At 38.3% G+C, this 16,664-nt stretch overlaps 1 protein-coding gene across 1 annotated transcript in view; it reads left to right on the top strand.

Annotated features, from left to right (window-relative positions):
- LOC128703121 (GPN-loop GTPase 2) overlaps positions 1–9,757 on the top strand; it is a gene marked incomplete at its 5' end in the record, with an annotated part of 43,090 nt that extends 33,333 nt beyond the window's left edge. Inside the window, 2 exons of the mRNA XM_070081179.1 lie at positions 7,256–7,467; positions 9,395–9,757. Coding sequence (XP_069937280.1) covers positions 7,256–7,467; positions 9,395–9,601 — 419 coding nt within the window. The remainder of the gene's footprint in view (positions 1–7,255; positions 7,468–9,394) is intronic.
- Positions 9,758–16,664: the final 6,907 nt, after the last annotated feature.

A 16,664-nucleotide genomic window follows, 5' to 3' on the forward strand; every position in this document is an offset into this window, starting at 1 on the left:
CGCCTCCATATCTCGGTAAGTATTGATGGTAAAAATTTTTTTGTTTAGCCTATAATGTTTAGAAAAAAAAAAAACTTTTTTCATTAGAAATTTGGCCGACCCTGAAACGAGTTTCGGAAGGGCCTGTCGACCCTCAATGGGTTAATGCACAATTGCATAAAGTACTTAGAAAAATCTGCAAAAATGTGCCACATTAAAGATCCAAACAGTTCCAAAAGCAAAGAAGTGGTACGTAGATACGATTTTTATTTTTGATCCCTGCAGCCAACAGCTGTGTATAAATTTGAATGCACTTTTCTTCAGCGAAAGCCAGATATACAAAAGTTGAGAAAGTGCTAGATGAGCACCCTTCGGTTATATATATTAACCGTTTGAGGGTCGACAGGCCCTCTCCGAAACTCGTTCTCAGGGTCGGCCAAATTTAAAAAAAAAAAAAAATTATTTTCTCTTATGAAAAGATAGAGAATCTTTTCCCGATCATAAAGACACCAAAAGTTTGAAATTTGATAGAAAACTTACGGAATTATGCTCTCGCAAAGTTAGCGGTCTCGGCGATGTTTACGCATCGGCGATTTTGCCCACTTTGAGCCCCATTTTCGGCCAATTTCACTGTACTAGTCGACAAAAAACATGAATATTTCGCTAGAACTCCATTTTTTCTATCGAATGGATGCAAGAAACCACTCATTTATGAAATTCAACTATCCAGTACAGTGGTCAGAATTTAGCAATTTTGCCAATTTCACACAAATTTCAAAAGATGCCAATTTCGGAATAGGGTCCAGAATAAACAAGAAAGACATTCCTGGCACTAAAATGACATTTCCTCTAGTCATTAGTCATGTCTCAAGTCCCCTCTTATATTCTTTTGCTTTCCACTTTGAATTTTTATTTTCACAAAAAATATAAGATTTACTGTTATGCAGACTACTGCATTAATGTAAAAAATGGTATAAATATTATTGGTGCACTTGTGAAAGAATATTAGACTCACCAGTTGACGTGTATTGCATGTTTGGCACGATTTGTTTACTTTTGAAGTTTGGTAAAAATCGAACATTTCTGCTACTTTGAGCTCAATTTCAAGGCACCTTTCTTTGTAAAACCAGTCAAAATCATCTCAATTTCTGTAATATGTCGTCCATTCTATAAAATGAGACCAAGAAAACTAGAATACACCAATAAATACCATACGAAAATACACTGCAAAGTCGCTGATTTATTAAAAAAAATATGGATTCCACAACTGGCATAGGCTTCTCAGGGTTAGCCCCAAACCCTTCAAAATCTTTCTTAATTTCCATACTAATTCTCACCCTTTTTACCACAGGGTTGGCACTAGAAGCTTTCTTGGGGCCCATGGTCACTTATTTTCCAGAAACACCACCGAAAACACTGTAATAATACGAAATATTCCGAGTGTATGCTTGGATGTTAGCGCGGAGACTGCCTGGTAAACAATGGTACGGGCGGCACATGTGAGGCTGGGTGAGGGCGCACATTGGACGCGTCTCAGACGAAAATCGGTGAGCGGGTTTTTAATCGGTATGCGCGGCAAAAATTTTGCGATTAAAGTAAGCGGTATGCGGAAAAATCGCTATGTGATGCCATCGTTATGCGGGGGTCCACTGTACTAGTACGTCAAAAACCCCTACGCGTAAGACGTACTAGTACGACGAAAACCCTCAAAGGGTTAATAAATTAAACAAACTAAGAAAATTTCTTTACCTCTATGAGTGATGACCCCTAGATGTGATAATCTCATTCATTTGTTACAAGAAGCACTATAACCCTGGGACCAGCTGGCTGTGCTTGTAACACTGAAGCACCTAGTTTATTATGCACTCCATATCCAGCTGTTGGCAATAATGCAGAAGCATGTGGATAAACAAATTGCCTAGAAACTAGGCCCCAAAAGAGTTAACAGGATTACACCTGGATTTAGATCTACAATTTACTTTACTGTTGCAAGCAAATTTTGGAAATTTGCTTAATAAGTCTGGTATTTTATTTTCATTAATAAGATATTTTCATGTATAACATAGGTTTTTATACCGTCTATATTCTTCAATATGTGGACAGTAGAGCACATAGTGTTCTAGAAAGTGACTGTTGCTGGCCACATACTTTGCATTTGGTTTGTTCATTATTTGTGTGTCTGCCTAACTTCCAGAGGTACTTGTAACCAAGCGTAAACCTTGCTGCTATAACATCAGTCAGTCTGCTCACATTGCAAGTAACTACATAAGTGTACTTATCTTCTTTCAACAAACTGGCTGTATCCCACCAAAGCAAGGTTGCCCAAAAATGAAAAACAAAGACGTACTTATCTATGTTCATGTTATAGTGGATGATAGATATACTCAGGCTTCTAATTGTATTTCTAAACATTCATCTTCATTATTTCTCTCCTAATTATTATTACTATTGCTAGACGCAGACACACCGAAATTATATTCTACATTTGCCTTCAAGCAGATGTTTCATTTATTCCTATGACTGTTGAGACCCCAAATCCTGAAGTGTCTCTCTGTGTCGCAAAATATTAAAAAAAAAAGTTACTTTTTCTTATGAAATGATAGAGAGTCTTCTTCCGATGGTAATGACACCAAAAGTACAAAATTTAATGAAAAAGTTGCGGAATTACGCTCTCACAAAGTTAGCGATCTCACCGATGTATTCATCGGCGATTTCACCCAATTTGAGCCCTATTTTCAGGCAATTCCATTGTTCTGGTCGACCAAACTCATAGCTATTTCTTTAGAACTCCATTTGTTCTATCAATTGAGTACAAGAAACTGCCCATTTACCGGTTTCAACTACCCAATAAAGTGGTCAGAAATTGTCAATGTGACCAATTTCACACAAATTAAAAAAGATGCCAATTTCAAAATAGGGTCCATAATAAACAATACAGACATTCCTGGCACTAGAATAACATTTTCTCTGTTCATTAGTCATGTCTCCAGGCCCCACTTACTATCTGTTTTGAATTTTTATTCACATAAAAAATAGTAGACTTACTGTAATGCAGACTACTGCATTATTGCAATAATTGTATAAATAATGTCAACCCATTCATGACTGCGTATTAGACCGGCTAGTTGGACACGTATTGGACAGTGACGTCATTTGTTAAGTCTTGAACATCGGCAAAAATCAAACATTTCTTCTACTTTGAGCTGAGTTTCAAGACCATGTCAAAACGAATCAAAATCATTTCTATTTCTGAAATATATCTTCCATTCTATCAAATGAGACCAAGAAAACAAAAATACAACCATAAATACTATAGGAAAATGCACCTCAGAGTCGGCGTTTTAATCCAAAAACACGGTCAGAGTTTTTTTTTCTCATGCACTGCGTGCTGCAGGATTTTTTTTATACTGTGCACACTGACTGCACAGACCCATTCTCTCACATGTGGGCCTACCAGCTTTCTCCCATTTGATTTGAAGCCGGTAGAATTTTGGCATATTAATACAGTAGGGCCCCACTTATACGGCAGGTTAGGTTCCAGGCTACCGCCGTAAAGCAGAAACCGCCGTAAAGTCGAACACCCTTTTTTTCCACTTATAAATGCATACAAACACTAGATAACAAGTTTACACTAACATATATTAAGTTAGCAAAAGAACTAGGCATCAAAAAAACAATAAAAAAGTACAATACACACATAGTGCACTCATTACTTACCTTAAAATATTATAGTCATAATCTAGGGTGAGACAAGTAGTATTTATTGTAAGAAATCAAGTGTGGTATGTATGGTTGTCAGCCAGGCTACCTTACCAGGCCAACCCACCCACACATACTATTCTATGATATTTAAGCATCCCAGAGCGATAAAATGTATATACAGTTCACTCATTACTTACCTTAAAATATAGGGTGAGATGAGTAGTATTTATTGTAAAAAATCAAGTGTGGTATGTATGGTAGTCAGCCGGGCTACCATACCAGGGATATTTAAGTATCCCAGAGCCAAAATGTATATACAGTTCACTCATTACTTACCTTAAAATATTTGTAGTCTTAATGTAGGGTCAGGAGTAAGTAAATGAGATAAAATGAATAAATGAGAGAGAGAAAGAATGAGTGCATGAGAGAGGACAGGCGCAGAGTTATGTAAACAAACCAGGCGAAGGTAAGTTTTGTAAACAGTGTACACGTCTGGTTTGTGTACAAGTTACATTGTGTACAGGTTGTCTCTACATTGATACGGTAGAATAAATAAAGAAGAACACTCCCATTCTCATGTAACATCATTTTGAGAAGAAATGATGCTCTGAGTGAAGGCAATGGAAATAAGTCACTCTTGACTTTTTTGGGTTATCCTAGGTTCTCTACACATATGTTGTTACCTGGAGTTTTACCTGGAGAGAGTTCCGGGGGTCAACGCCCCCGCGGCCCGGTCTGTGACCAGGCCTCCTGGTGGATCAGAGCCTGATCAACCAGGCTGTTGCTGCTGGCTGCACGCAAACCAACGTACGAGCCGCAGCCCGGCTGGTCAGGAACCGACTTTAGGTGCTTGTCCAGTGCCAGCTTGAAGACTGCCAGGGGTCTGTTGGTAATCCCCCTTATGTATGCTGGGAGGCAGTTGAACAGTCTCGGGCCCCTGACACTTATTGTATGGTCTCTTAACGTGCTAGTGACACCCTTACTTTTCATTGGGGGGATGTTGCATCGTCTGCCAAGTCTTTTGCTTTCGTAGCGAGTGATTTTCGTGTGCAAGTTCGGTACTAGTCCCTCTAGGATTTTCCAGGTGTATATAATCATGTATCTCTCCCGCCTGCGTTCCTGAAGAACCTCAAGCGCTCCCCGTAATTGAGGTGTTTTATCTCCGTTATGCGCGCCGTGAAGGTTCTCTGTACATTTTCTAGGTCAGCAATTTCACCTGCCTTGAAAGGTGCTGTTAGTGTGCAGCAATATTCCAGCCTAGATAGAACAAGTGACCTGAAGAGTGTCATCATGGGCTTGGCCTCCCTAGTTTTGAAGGTTCTCATTATCCATCCTGTCATTTTTCTAGCAGATGCGATTGATACAATGTTATGGTCCTTGAAGGTGAGATCCTCTGACATGATCACTCCCAGGTCTTTGACGTTGGTGTTTCGCTCTATTTTGTGGCCAGAATTTGTTTTGTACTCTGATGAAGATTTAATTTCCTCGTGTTTACCATATCTGAGTAATTGAAATTTCTCATCGTTGAACTTCATATTGTTTTCTGCAGCCCACTGAAAGATTCGGTTGATGTCCACCTTGCAGTGTCTGCAATGGAAGACACTGTCATGCAGATTCGGGTGTTATGTATGATAATCTATGTAACTGTATTTGTGTATACCTGAATAAACTTACATACGAAAGGAATAATTTTCTACAGTTACCCCCAGTAACATATTTTCTCTTATGTTAGATTAGAGAAAATGTTATTCTTGCCATCACTTGTACAAGTTATCTGGCTACCACATCTCATATTTATGTTTATTTATTCTATTGTGGGGTGTATTTATCATCTTTTTATGTTATGTATCGTGTTTATTAAGTAATTTTGAAAAATATATCATGGATGGATTAATGAAAATGTGTATATTAACGTAATATACAACATTTAATGAGACTCAGTGAGTATCATTATTATTATTATTATCATTTCTAATATGGCATCACTTGTGCAAGTCGTCTGCTACCACATCTCACATTTATGTTTATTTATTCTACTGTGGGGTGTATTTATCTTATTTATATGTTATGCATCGTGTTTATTATATAATTTTGAAAAAAATATCATAGATGGATTAATGAAAATGTGTATTTAACGTAATATATGACATTTAAATGAGACTCGATGATTATTATTATCATTACTAATATGACGTCTGGAGACATAAGACACTTACCGATTTTAATGTGCACCTGCATACCAGCACAGTATGTAAGTTTATTTAGGTACAGGTATACATAAGTATAATTATCAGAGTAAATATGAAATAACTTTTAAAAACATTTGAAATTTTGGAGTTTCCAGACAAAATGGAGAGACTTACTGCTTTCTGAGCTCACGGAGAATGTAAACAAATAGGGTGGGGCGTGGTGACCGTATTAGAAAGTCAGGTGGGGAGAGCCGTATAGCGAATTTTGGTCATAATTTGAAATGACCGTATTAGTGGAACGCCGTAAAGTGAAATGCCGTAAAGCGGGGCCCTACTGTATATCAAAAACACTGGCTCATAAGACGTATATACACATATACGACACCGACAGTCAAAGGGTTAGGGAAGAGGAGGGTAGTTTAAATTCCTTGGATAAAGAGCTCTTCTTTAAAATCAAGGCATCTCTTTTTAATGGGATTGATGGGGTACATTTAGTACTTTATTGAATATTAACCCTTTCAGGGTTGAGAGGCTCTCTCCTAAACTTGTTCTCAGGATCGAAAATTTTTCGGGAAAAAATTATTTTTTCTTATGAAATGATAGAGAATCCTTTCCCGATCATAATGACACCAAAAGTATGAATTTTGCTGGAAAACTTAGAGAATTATGCTCTCGCGAAGTTAGCAGTCTCGACAATGTTTGTGCGTCGGCGATTTTGCCCACTTTGAGCCCTACTTTTGGCCAATTTCAGTGTACTAGTCAAGAAAAATCATATTTATTTTGATAGAACTCCATTTTTTCTATTGAATGAGTACAAGGAACCACCCATTTACTGATTTCAAGTATCCAATAAAGTGGACAGAAATTGGCAATTTTGCCAATTTCACACAAATTTCAGAAGATGCCAATTTCCAAATAGGGTTCAGAATAAGCAAGACAGACATTCCTGGCACTAAAATAACATTTCCTCTGTTCATTAGTCACGTCCCCAGGCCACTCTTAGATCTCTTTTGCTTTCCAGTTTGAATTTTTATTCTCACAAAAAATAGAAGACTTACTATTATGCAGACTACTGCATTAGTATAGAAATGGTGTAGAAATGGTATAAATAATATCTGTGCACTTCTGAAAGAATATTAAACTCACCAGTTGACGTGTATTGGACGCTTGTCATGATTTGTTTACTTTTGAAATTTTGTAAAAATCGAACATTTCTGCTACTTTTAGCTCAATTTCAAGGTACTTTTCATTATGAAACCAATCAAAATCATCTCAATATGTCTTCCATTTTATGAAATGAGACCATGAAAACAATTCACATTATTCTAAATAAATTTATTTTAACTTATCCAAATCTGTTTCTCGTTTTAACCAGATTGATGCAGTGGAGAAATATGGCAGTCTTGACATGGGTCTCGAATTTTATACGGATGTAATGGACCTGGACTACCTGTTAGAGTTTTTTAATGACTCTCCTATTATGAAAAAGTATTTCAAGTTGAATAAAGCTCTAGCAGATGTGATCAGTGATTATTCACTTGTATCCTTCATTCCCATAAGTGTTGAGAACCAATCTACGCTTCTTAATGTCATGAAGGTATTGTAACTGTGTTTACAGTATGCTTGCAATAGGTACTGAAGGTTTTTCTCATTACTCTAGTGACTGATTGCAAATATAATGATTCAGTAACAGTTAGAGAAGGTTTGTTGTCTGCAACCACCCTGATGAGTCCTGCCATTGTGTCATTTGAGCATAGAAGGAAAGCCTGTTTAATGTTTTTCATTAGTTGGAGTGTTGATCTTTTCTTATTTGAATTATGATCATATTAGATGACAAGTAAATCATACAAACATCTATTTGCATATTTACAACAGTGAGTGATGATGTCAGTACATATTTAGTTGATTATGTAAGTAGTGAGCTGACCTGTGTCAGGAGCACTTCCCTGAGTCCTGAACAGCTGTACCATCAGATGAAGGCAGAGCAACTGTTTCATCAGATGAAGGCAGAGCAACTGTTTCATCAGATGAAGGCAGAGCAGCTGTTTCATCAGATGAAGGCAGAGCAACTGTTTCATCAGATGAAGGCAGAGCTGGTGGAAGTTAAGAATAAACTCTAATTTCTTAGAAAGGAGAATAAGAAGATTCAGTACTGGAACAATAAAGAAAATAACTGTAGTGACTGAAAATTGGTCTTTTAAAAAGAGTTAAAGCTGAAAAGGAAGGTGGAAAGCACTGATGTCAAGACTACCATTTCCTTTGCTGTATTGTCTGATGAATATGATTCAGCCACTGAAAATGGCACAAAAAATACCAACCTTTCATAGGGCAAACCCTACATCGTCTTCCTTCCATTACAGATTTATACACCTTCCAAGTCATCCTATTTTCCTCCACTCTGTCTGAATCACCTCAACAACCCCTCCTCAGCCCTGTGGATAATACTTTTAGTAATTCTGCACCTCCTCCCAATCTCCAACCTAAGAATTCTCTGCATAATATTTATACCACACATTGCCCTCAGACATGACATCTCCAATGCCCCCAACTTCCTCCTCACTGCAACATTCACAACCCATGCTTCACACCCATATAAGAGTGTTGGTGCCACTATTCTCTCATACTCTATTTTTTTTGCCTCTGTGGATAATGTTCAGTGGACCACCCACCTTTTTCTCCTTCTTCAGAACTGTAATTCACTTCATCTTTCATAGACCCATCTGCCAGCAAGTCCACCCCCAGATATCTTGAACACATTCACTTCATAATCCCTCCTTCCAATCTGATATTCAGTCTTTCATTACCAAACTCGTTTGTTACCCTCATCACCTTGCTCTTTCCTATGTTCACTCTTAATTTTCTTCTTTTACATATCCTCCCGGATTCATCCACTTACCTTTACAACTTCTCTTCATAATCTCTCAAAAGCAGTGTCATTGGCAAACAGCATGTGTGTGAACTCTCATTTTGTATTAGATCCTGCATATTTTAATCCCACACCTTTCCCCATCAGCCTAGCATTTACTTCTTATTCAACCCCTTCTATAAATATGTTAAACAAGCAGCAAGTATCCTTGTCTAAGGTCTACTATTACTGGAAAATAATCTCCCTCTCTCCTACATACCCTAACCTGAGCCTCACTGTCCTCATATAAATGTAGTACAGTGGTACCTTGAATTTCGAACCGCTCCCAACTCGAACAATTATGCAAGTGTATTTTTGTAAGTTCTTTTGTAAGTGTATTTTTGGGGGTCTGAAATGGACTAATCTAACTTACATTATTCCTTATGGGAACAAATTCGTTCGGTAACGGCACTTGAACAGCCTTCTGGAACAAAATTCGAGGTACCACTGTACTATAAAAATGCAATGTTGTAGGTATAATTATTTTAAAAACTCTCAGGTTGTATCTTGAGAGTTAACCACAATATTTGCTATCTAAAATGCCATTTTTTTTTTTTTTTTTAAGAATGATAACATGGTATTTGCAGAACATTGTCTAACAATAAAATTTCCTCTTCAGGCTGTGGACAAAGCAAATGGTTATTCTTATGGAACTGGAGAAGAAATGAATATTCAGCAGTTATTATCTTGTGCAGTAGGAGCAGAGTGGGAACACGATCGCATTGGTTCTGCCCGAGAGGAGTTCATGAAGGACACTGATAAGTTTGATGAGGATGATGATGAAATTCTGAAGATGATTGCACAACAGAATAAGAATAGGCTATGAATTATTAAATGATAAAGTAGGGATAATAGTCTTATCAAATGAAAACTAAAATAATGTGAAATTTGTATAGATTTTCAAGCCTTTTGGTCATTAACTCTTTAATAAAATTAGTGTACTCATACGTTTGTTTTCAATAATAAATACTATTTCTTTTCATATTGTGTTTTTGTATATTCATTGTTACTTTGCTTGAATTGCCAGTGTTTCTTAGAAAACCCAGAAACTTTCACTGATAGTTTTCCTTCTGCTTATAAATTACAATTTCCAGGTCACTCTCATGACATATGGACCACTCTCCATATGGGCTGCTAGCACCAACAGCCTGGTTGAAAAGGCAGTCAACAGGGATGGAAAAATCGTCAAAATGGGAGAGGTATTTCTAAGGGATTTGCTAATTAGCACCCTTTTCCTTCATATATTTTTTCTTTTGTGTAATTATTTGTTTTGCCTCATTCTCACACTGCTTGCCAACAAACTGCCCTATGCATTAGGTCAAAGGATTGTCCCTGTCCACTTTTTTTAAATTTTCATATCATTGCCTGTGTTGTGGAGGTTAAAGAGAACTGACTGTAAATATTCTTTCCTGGTGTTGCAGGTGGAGTGTTTGAGTTGCCTCAATCATCTGGTGATATATGTTGACTGTGTTAGTGGTCTGGGGGGGTCTTACTGCCCTGGTTCTGGACCAAGATCATTCTATATCATCCCAATGTTTTTTTTTTATTAACCCTTTCAGGTTTTCGGCCGTACTAGTACGACTTACGCACCAAGGTTTTTGACGTGCTAGTACGCTTAAATTCTAGCGCCCTCAAATCTAGTGAGAAAAAGCTGGTAGGCCTACATATGAAAGAATGGGTCTATGTGGTCAGTGTGCGCAGTATAAAAAAAATCCTGCAGCACACAGTGCGTAATGAGAGAAAAAAAACTTTGACCGTGTTTTTGGATTAAAACAGCGACTTTGCACTGTACATATTTTCGTATGGTATTTATTGTTGTACTCTGGTTTTCCTGGTCTCATTCTTTATAGAAAGGAAGACATATTACAGAAATTGAGATGATTTTGACTGGTTTTACAATGAAAAGTGCCTTGAAATTGAGCTCAAAGTAGCAGAAATTTTTTATTTTTACCAAAGATCAAAAGTAAACAAATCATGCTATGCATCCAATACACATCAACTGGTGAGTCTAATATTCTTTCACAAGTGCGCTGATATTATTTATACCATTTCTATACTAATGCAGTAGTCTGCATAACAGTAAATCTTCTATTTTTTGTGAGAATAAAAATTCAAAGTGGAAAGCAAAAGAATGTAAGAGTGGCGTGGTAACGTGACTAATGAACAGAGGAAATGTTATTTTAGTGCCAGGAATGCCTTTCTTGTTTATTCTGGACCCTATTCGGAAATTGGCATCTTGAAATTTGTGTGAAATTGGCAAAATTGCTAAATTCTGACCACTGTATTGGATAGTTGAAATCGGTAAATGGGTGGTTTCTTGTACTCATTCGATAGAAAAAAAAATGGAGTTCTAGCAAAATAGTTATGATTTTTGTCAACTAGTACACTGGAATTGGCTGAAAATAGGGCTCAAAGTGGGCAAAATCGCCGATGCGTAAACATCGTCGAGAACGCTAACTTTGCGAGAGCATAATTGCGTAAGTTTTTGATCAAATTTCATACTTTGGGTGTCATTATGATTGGGAAAAGATTCTCTATCTTTTCATAAGAAAAAATAATTTTTTTTTTTTAAATTTGTGCGACCCTGAGAACAAGTCTCGGAGAGGGCCTGGGGACCCTGAAAGGGTTAATACATTGGCCGATTCCCACAAAGGCAGGGTGGCTTGAAAAAGAAAGACTTCCATCATCATTCACTCCATCAATATCTTGCCAGAGGGGTGTCGACACTGTACTTCCCATCTCCAGGACTCCATTCCGGCTTGCCGGACTTGAGTACGGCCTCTCCTCACTTAATGATGGAGTTCCGTTCCTAAGTCAACGTCGGTAAATGAACTTGTCACTAAGTGAGGAGAATACTATAATGGTAGTGAGTTTGTGTCAACCATCTTTGATATTGTTTTAACCCTTTGACTGTCGAGGTTGTATATATACGTCTTACGAGGTACAGTGTTTGACGTATATATACTCATAAATTCTAGCGGCTTCAAATCAAGCAGGAGAAAGCTGGTAGGCCCACATGTGAGAGAATGGGTCTGTGTGGTCAGTGTGCACCATTTAAAAAAAATCCTGGAGCATGCAGTGCGTAATGATAAAAAAAAACTCTGACCGTTTTTTTTTAATTAACCCTTTGAGGGTCGACAGGCCCTCTCCGAGACTCGTTCTCAGGGTCGGCCAAATTTAAAAAAAAAAAAAAATCTCTTATGAAAAGATAGAGAATCTTTTCCCGATCATAATGACACCAAAAGTTTGAAATTTGATGGAAAACTTACGGAATTATGCTCTCGCGATGTTAGCAGTCTCGGCGATGTTTATGCATCAGCGATCTTGCCCACTTTGAGCACCATTTTCGGCCAATTCCACTGTACTAGTCGACAAAAAACATGAATATTTCGCTAGAACTCCGTTTTTTCTATCGAATGAGTGCAAGAAACCACCCATTTATCAATTTCAACTATCCAGTACAGTGGTCAGAATTTAGCAATTTTGCCAATTTCACACAAATTTCAAAAAAATGTCAATTTCCGAATAGGGTCCAGAATAAACAAGAAAGACATTCCTGGCACTAAAATGACATTTCCTCTGTTCATTAGTCACGTCTCAAGGCCCCTCTTACATTCTTTTGCTTTCCACTTGAATTTTTATTCTCACAAAAAATAGAAGATTTATTGTTATGCAGACTACTGAATTAGTGTAAAAAATGGTATAAATAATATTGGCGTACTTGCAAAAGAATATTAGACTCACCAGTTGATGTGTATTGGACGCTTGGCATGATGTGTTTACTTTTGAACTTTGGTAAAAATCAAACATTTCTGCTACTTTGAGTTCAATTTCAAGGCACTTTTCATTGTAAAACCAGTCAAAATCATCTCAATTTCTGTAATATGTCTTTCATTCTATAAAATGAGACCAAGAAAACTAGAATACAACAATAAATACCATACGAAAATACAGTGCAAAGTCGCTGTTTTATTCCAAAAAAAACGGTCAAAGTTTTTTTTTTCTTATTATGCACTGTGTGCTGCAGGATTTTTTTTATACTGTGCACACTGACCACATAGACCCATTCTTTCATATGTAGGCCTACCAGCTTTCTCCCACTAGATTTGAGGGCCCTAGAATTTAGGCATACTGAATACAGGAAAGAGTAAGGTTATGAGGATAACAAAAAGATTAGGTGATGAAAGATTGAATATCAGATTGGAGGGAGAGAGTATGGAGGAGGTGAACGTATTCAGATATTTGGGAGTGGACGTGTCAGCGGATGGGTCTATGAAAGATGAGGTGAATCATAGAATTGATGAGGGAAAAAGAGTGAGTGGTGCACTTAGGAGTCTGTGGAGACAAAGAACTTTGTCCTTGGAGGCAAAGAGGGGAATGTATGAGAGTATAGTTTTACCAACGCTCTTATATGGGTGTGAAGCGTGGGTGATGAATGTTGCAGCGAGGAGAAGGCTGGAGGCAGTGGAGATGTCATGTCTGAGGGCAATGTGTGGTGTGAATATAATGCAGAGAATTCGTAGTTTGGAAGTTAGGAGGAGGTGCGGGATTACCAAAACTGTTGTCCAGAGGGCTGAGGAAGGGTTGTTGAGGTGGTTCGGACATGTAGAGAGAATGGAGCGAAACAGAATGACTTCAAGAGTGTATCAGTCTGTAGTGGAAGGAAGGCGGGGTAGGGGTCGGCCTAGGAAGGGTTGGAGGGAGGGGGTAAAGGAGGTTTTGTGTGCGAGGGGCTTGGACTTCCAGCAGGCATGCGTGAGCGTGTTTGATAGGAGTGAATGGAGACAAATGGTTTTTAATACTTGACGTGCTGTTGGAGTGTGAGCAAAGTAACATTTATGAAGGGATTCAGGGAAACCGGCAGGCCGGACTTGAGTCCTGGAGATGGGAAGTACAGTGCCTGCACTCTGAAGGAGGGGTGTTAATGTTGCAGTTTAAAAACTGTAGTGTAAAGCACCCTTCTGGCAAGACAGTGATGGAGTGAATGATGGTGAAAGTTTTTCTTTTTCGGGCCACCCTGCCTTGGTGGGAATCGGCCGGTGTGATAATAAAAAAAAAAAAATAGTACGTCAAAAACCCTGGGTCGTAAGCCGTACTAGTATGGCCGAAACCCTCAAAGGGTTAAAATGCTGACTTTGTGGTCTATTTTCGTATAGTATTTATGGTTGTATTCTCGTTTTTGTGGTCTCATTTGATAGAATGGAAAACATATTATAGAAATAGAGGTGATTTTGATTGATTTTACTATAAGAAGAACCTGGAAATGGAGCTCAAAGTAGGGGAAATGTTTGATTTTTGCCGATGTTCAAAAGTAAACAAATGATGTCATTATCCAATAAATGTCCAACTAGCCATTCTAATATGCAGTCATGAATGGGTTGATGCTGTTTATACAATTATTACAGTATTGCAGTAGTCTGCGTAACAGTAAATCTTCGATTTTTTTTTTTAATAAAAATTCAAAATAGAAAGCAAGAGTAATATCAGAGGGGCCTGGAGACGTGACTGATGAACAAAGAAAATGTTATTTTAGAGCCAGGAATGTCAGCATTGTTCATTCTGGACCGTATTTTGACATTTGTCATATTTTTTAATTTTTGTGAAATTGGCCAAATTGCAAATTTCTGACCACGTTATTGGGTAGTTGAAATCAGTAAATGGGCAGTTACTTGTACTCAATCGATAGAAAAGATGGAGTTCTAAAGAAACAGCTATGAGTTTGGTCAACTGGAACAACAGAATTAGCCGAAAATAGGGCTCAAAGTGGGCGAAATCACCAATTTCTAAATATCGCCAAGGTCGCTAACTTCGCGAGAGCATAATTCCGTCTGTTTTCCATCAAAATTCATGTTTTTGGTGTCATTACAATCGCAAAAAGATTCTCTATCATTTCATAAGAATTTTTTTTTTTTTTTTTCAAATTTTACGACACCAGGAGACACTTCATGATTGGGGATTGCGACAGTCAAGGGGTTAATGTCACTTTTGCACCATATATAACATTTCTTAATAAGAAATAATGTAAATGGGATTAATCAGTTCCAGACACCCAGAAGTATCAACAAAATTTTTTTTTACCTTAAATATACATTTACATGCACAAAGAATGAACATTAAACATAACACATACCTTTACTGAAGGCTGTTGTTGCTGGAAGGAAGACAGGAGGGGAGAGTGAAGAGAGGTTATTTTTTGGAAGGGAAATCCCCCTCCCTAAGGACTGTAGGTACCAAGTCCTTATCCGGGGTCACTTCCTTCCTTAGTTTTTTAATGCCACTAGGACCAGCTTGAGAGTCACTGGACCCCTGTCACACAAAATATCTGTCCAGATACGTCTGTTTCTGGCATCCCTTTAAGATTTGCCTAAAATGGGACATGGCATTGTCATTGTAAAAGTCGCCAGCACAGATTGCAACAGCTTTCTCAGGGTGATGTTGCTCCACAAATGACTGCATTCTAGTACACATTGTACAAATCTCCTTAATCTCTGAAGAAGGCACCTGTTTCCATCTCTCTTCCTCCTCTTCCTCTGTATCAATTTCCTGTGCTGTGGTCTGTTGCTGTTGCAGATGCTCTTGCAGCTCATCAATGGTTAGCTCTTGATTGTGGTACTCCTCCAACTCTTCCACATCCTGGCCACTCGCATCCAACCCCATGGAATTCCCCAATGCCACAATTGATTGCACAACAGGTGTAGGGTTGACAGGGTCAGCCTCAAACCTTTCAAAATCCTTCTTTTGGACACAATCTGGCCACAATTTTCCCCAAGCAGAGTTCATCTTCCTGGAAGTCACTCCCTGCCAAGCCTTATCTATAAGGCCTATGCAGTGGAAGATATTGAAGTGGTTCTTCCAGAACTCTCTTAGCGTCAATTCAGAGTCTGAGGTTATGTTAAAGCACCTTTGAAACATTGCTTTGGTGTACAGTTTTTTGAAGTTTGCAGTGATCTGCTGGTCCGTGGGCTGGATGAGAAGAGTGGTGTTAGGAGGCAAGAACTTCACTGTTACAAAACTGAATTCCTTAGCCAATTGGTCCCCCAAGTCTGGAGGATGAGCAGGAGCATTATCCATTAACATGAGGCACTAGAGTGGCAGTTTATTATCCAGGAGGTATTTTTCACACTGGCCAAACACTTCATTGAACTATTCCAGGAAAAGGTCCCTTGTGACCCATGCCCTACTGTTAGCCCTCCACATCACACACAATTTACTCTTGACAACACTGTTTTTCTTGAACACACTGGGATTTTCAGAGTTATATACAAGTAAAGGCTTCACTTTCAAATCCCCTCTAGCATTACCACACAACAAGAGAGTTAGCCTGTCTTTCATAGGCTTGTGTCCTGGGAGTGCCTTTTCCTCCTGTGTGATGGAGGTCCTCTTTGGCATTTTCTTCCAAAAGAGGTCTGTTTCATCCCAATTGAACACTTGTTGGGGATGGAATTTTTCAGACTCTACATAACATTTGGATTCCCGCACAAATTTTTCAACCCCTTGTTTGTCTGAACTGGCACCCTCACCATGCCTTACAACACTGTGTATGCCACTTCGCTTCTTGAATTTTTCGAACAAGCCTTTACTGGCTTTGAATTCACCTTCATCACCACTTGTTTCAGGCAGTTTCTTTGAGATCCTCATGCAACTGCCTTGCTTTTTCACAAATTATGGACTGCACAACGCTATCTCCTGCTAACTCTTTCTCTCTGATTCACACCAACAACAATTTCTCCACTTCTTCAATTGTTTGGGATCTCTGTTTGGTTATTGCATTCACCCCTTTCGCAACATCAGCTTCCATGATTTCCTTTCTCTTTGCCACAATGGAGCTGATTGTATACAGTGGACCCTCAACCACGATGGCATCGATTAACGATAAATCTGACTAGCGA

The sequence above is a fragment of the Cherax quadricarinatus genome, unplaced genomic scaffold, assembly GCF_038502225.1.
Source record: "Cherax quadricarinatus isolate ZL_2023a unplaced genomic scaffold, ASM3850222v1 Contig1900, whole genome shotgun sequence".
NCBI classification, from domain to species: domain Eukaryota; kingdom Metazoa; phylum Arthropoda; class Malacostraca; order Decapoda; family Parastacidae; genus Cherax; species Cherax quadricarinatus.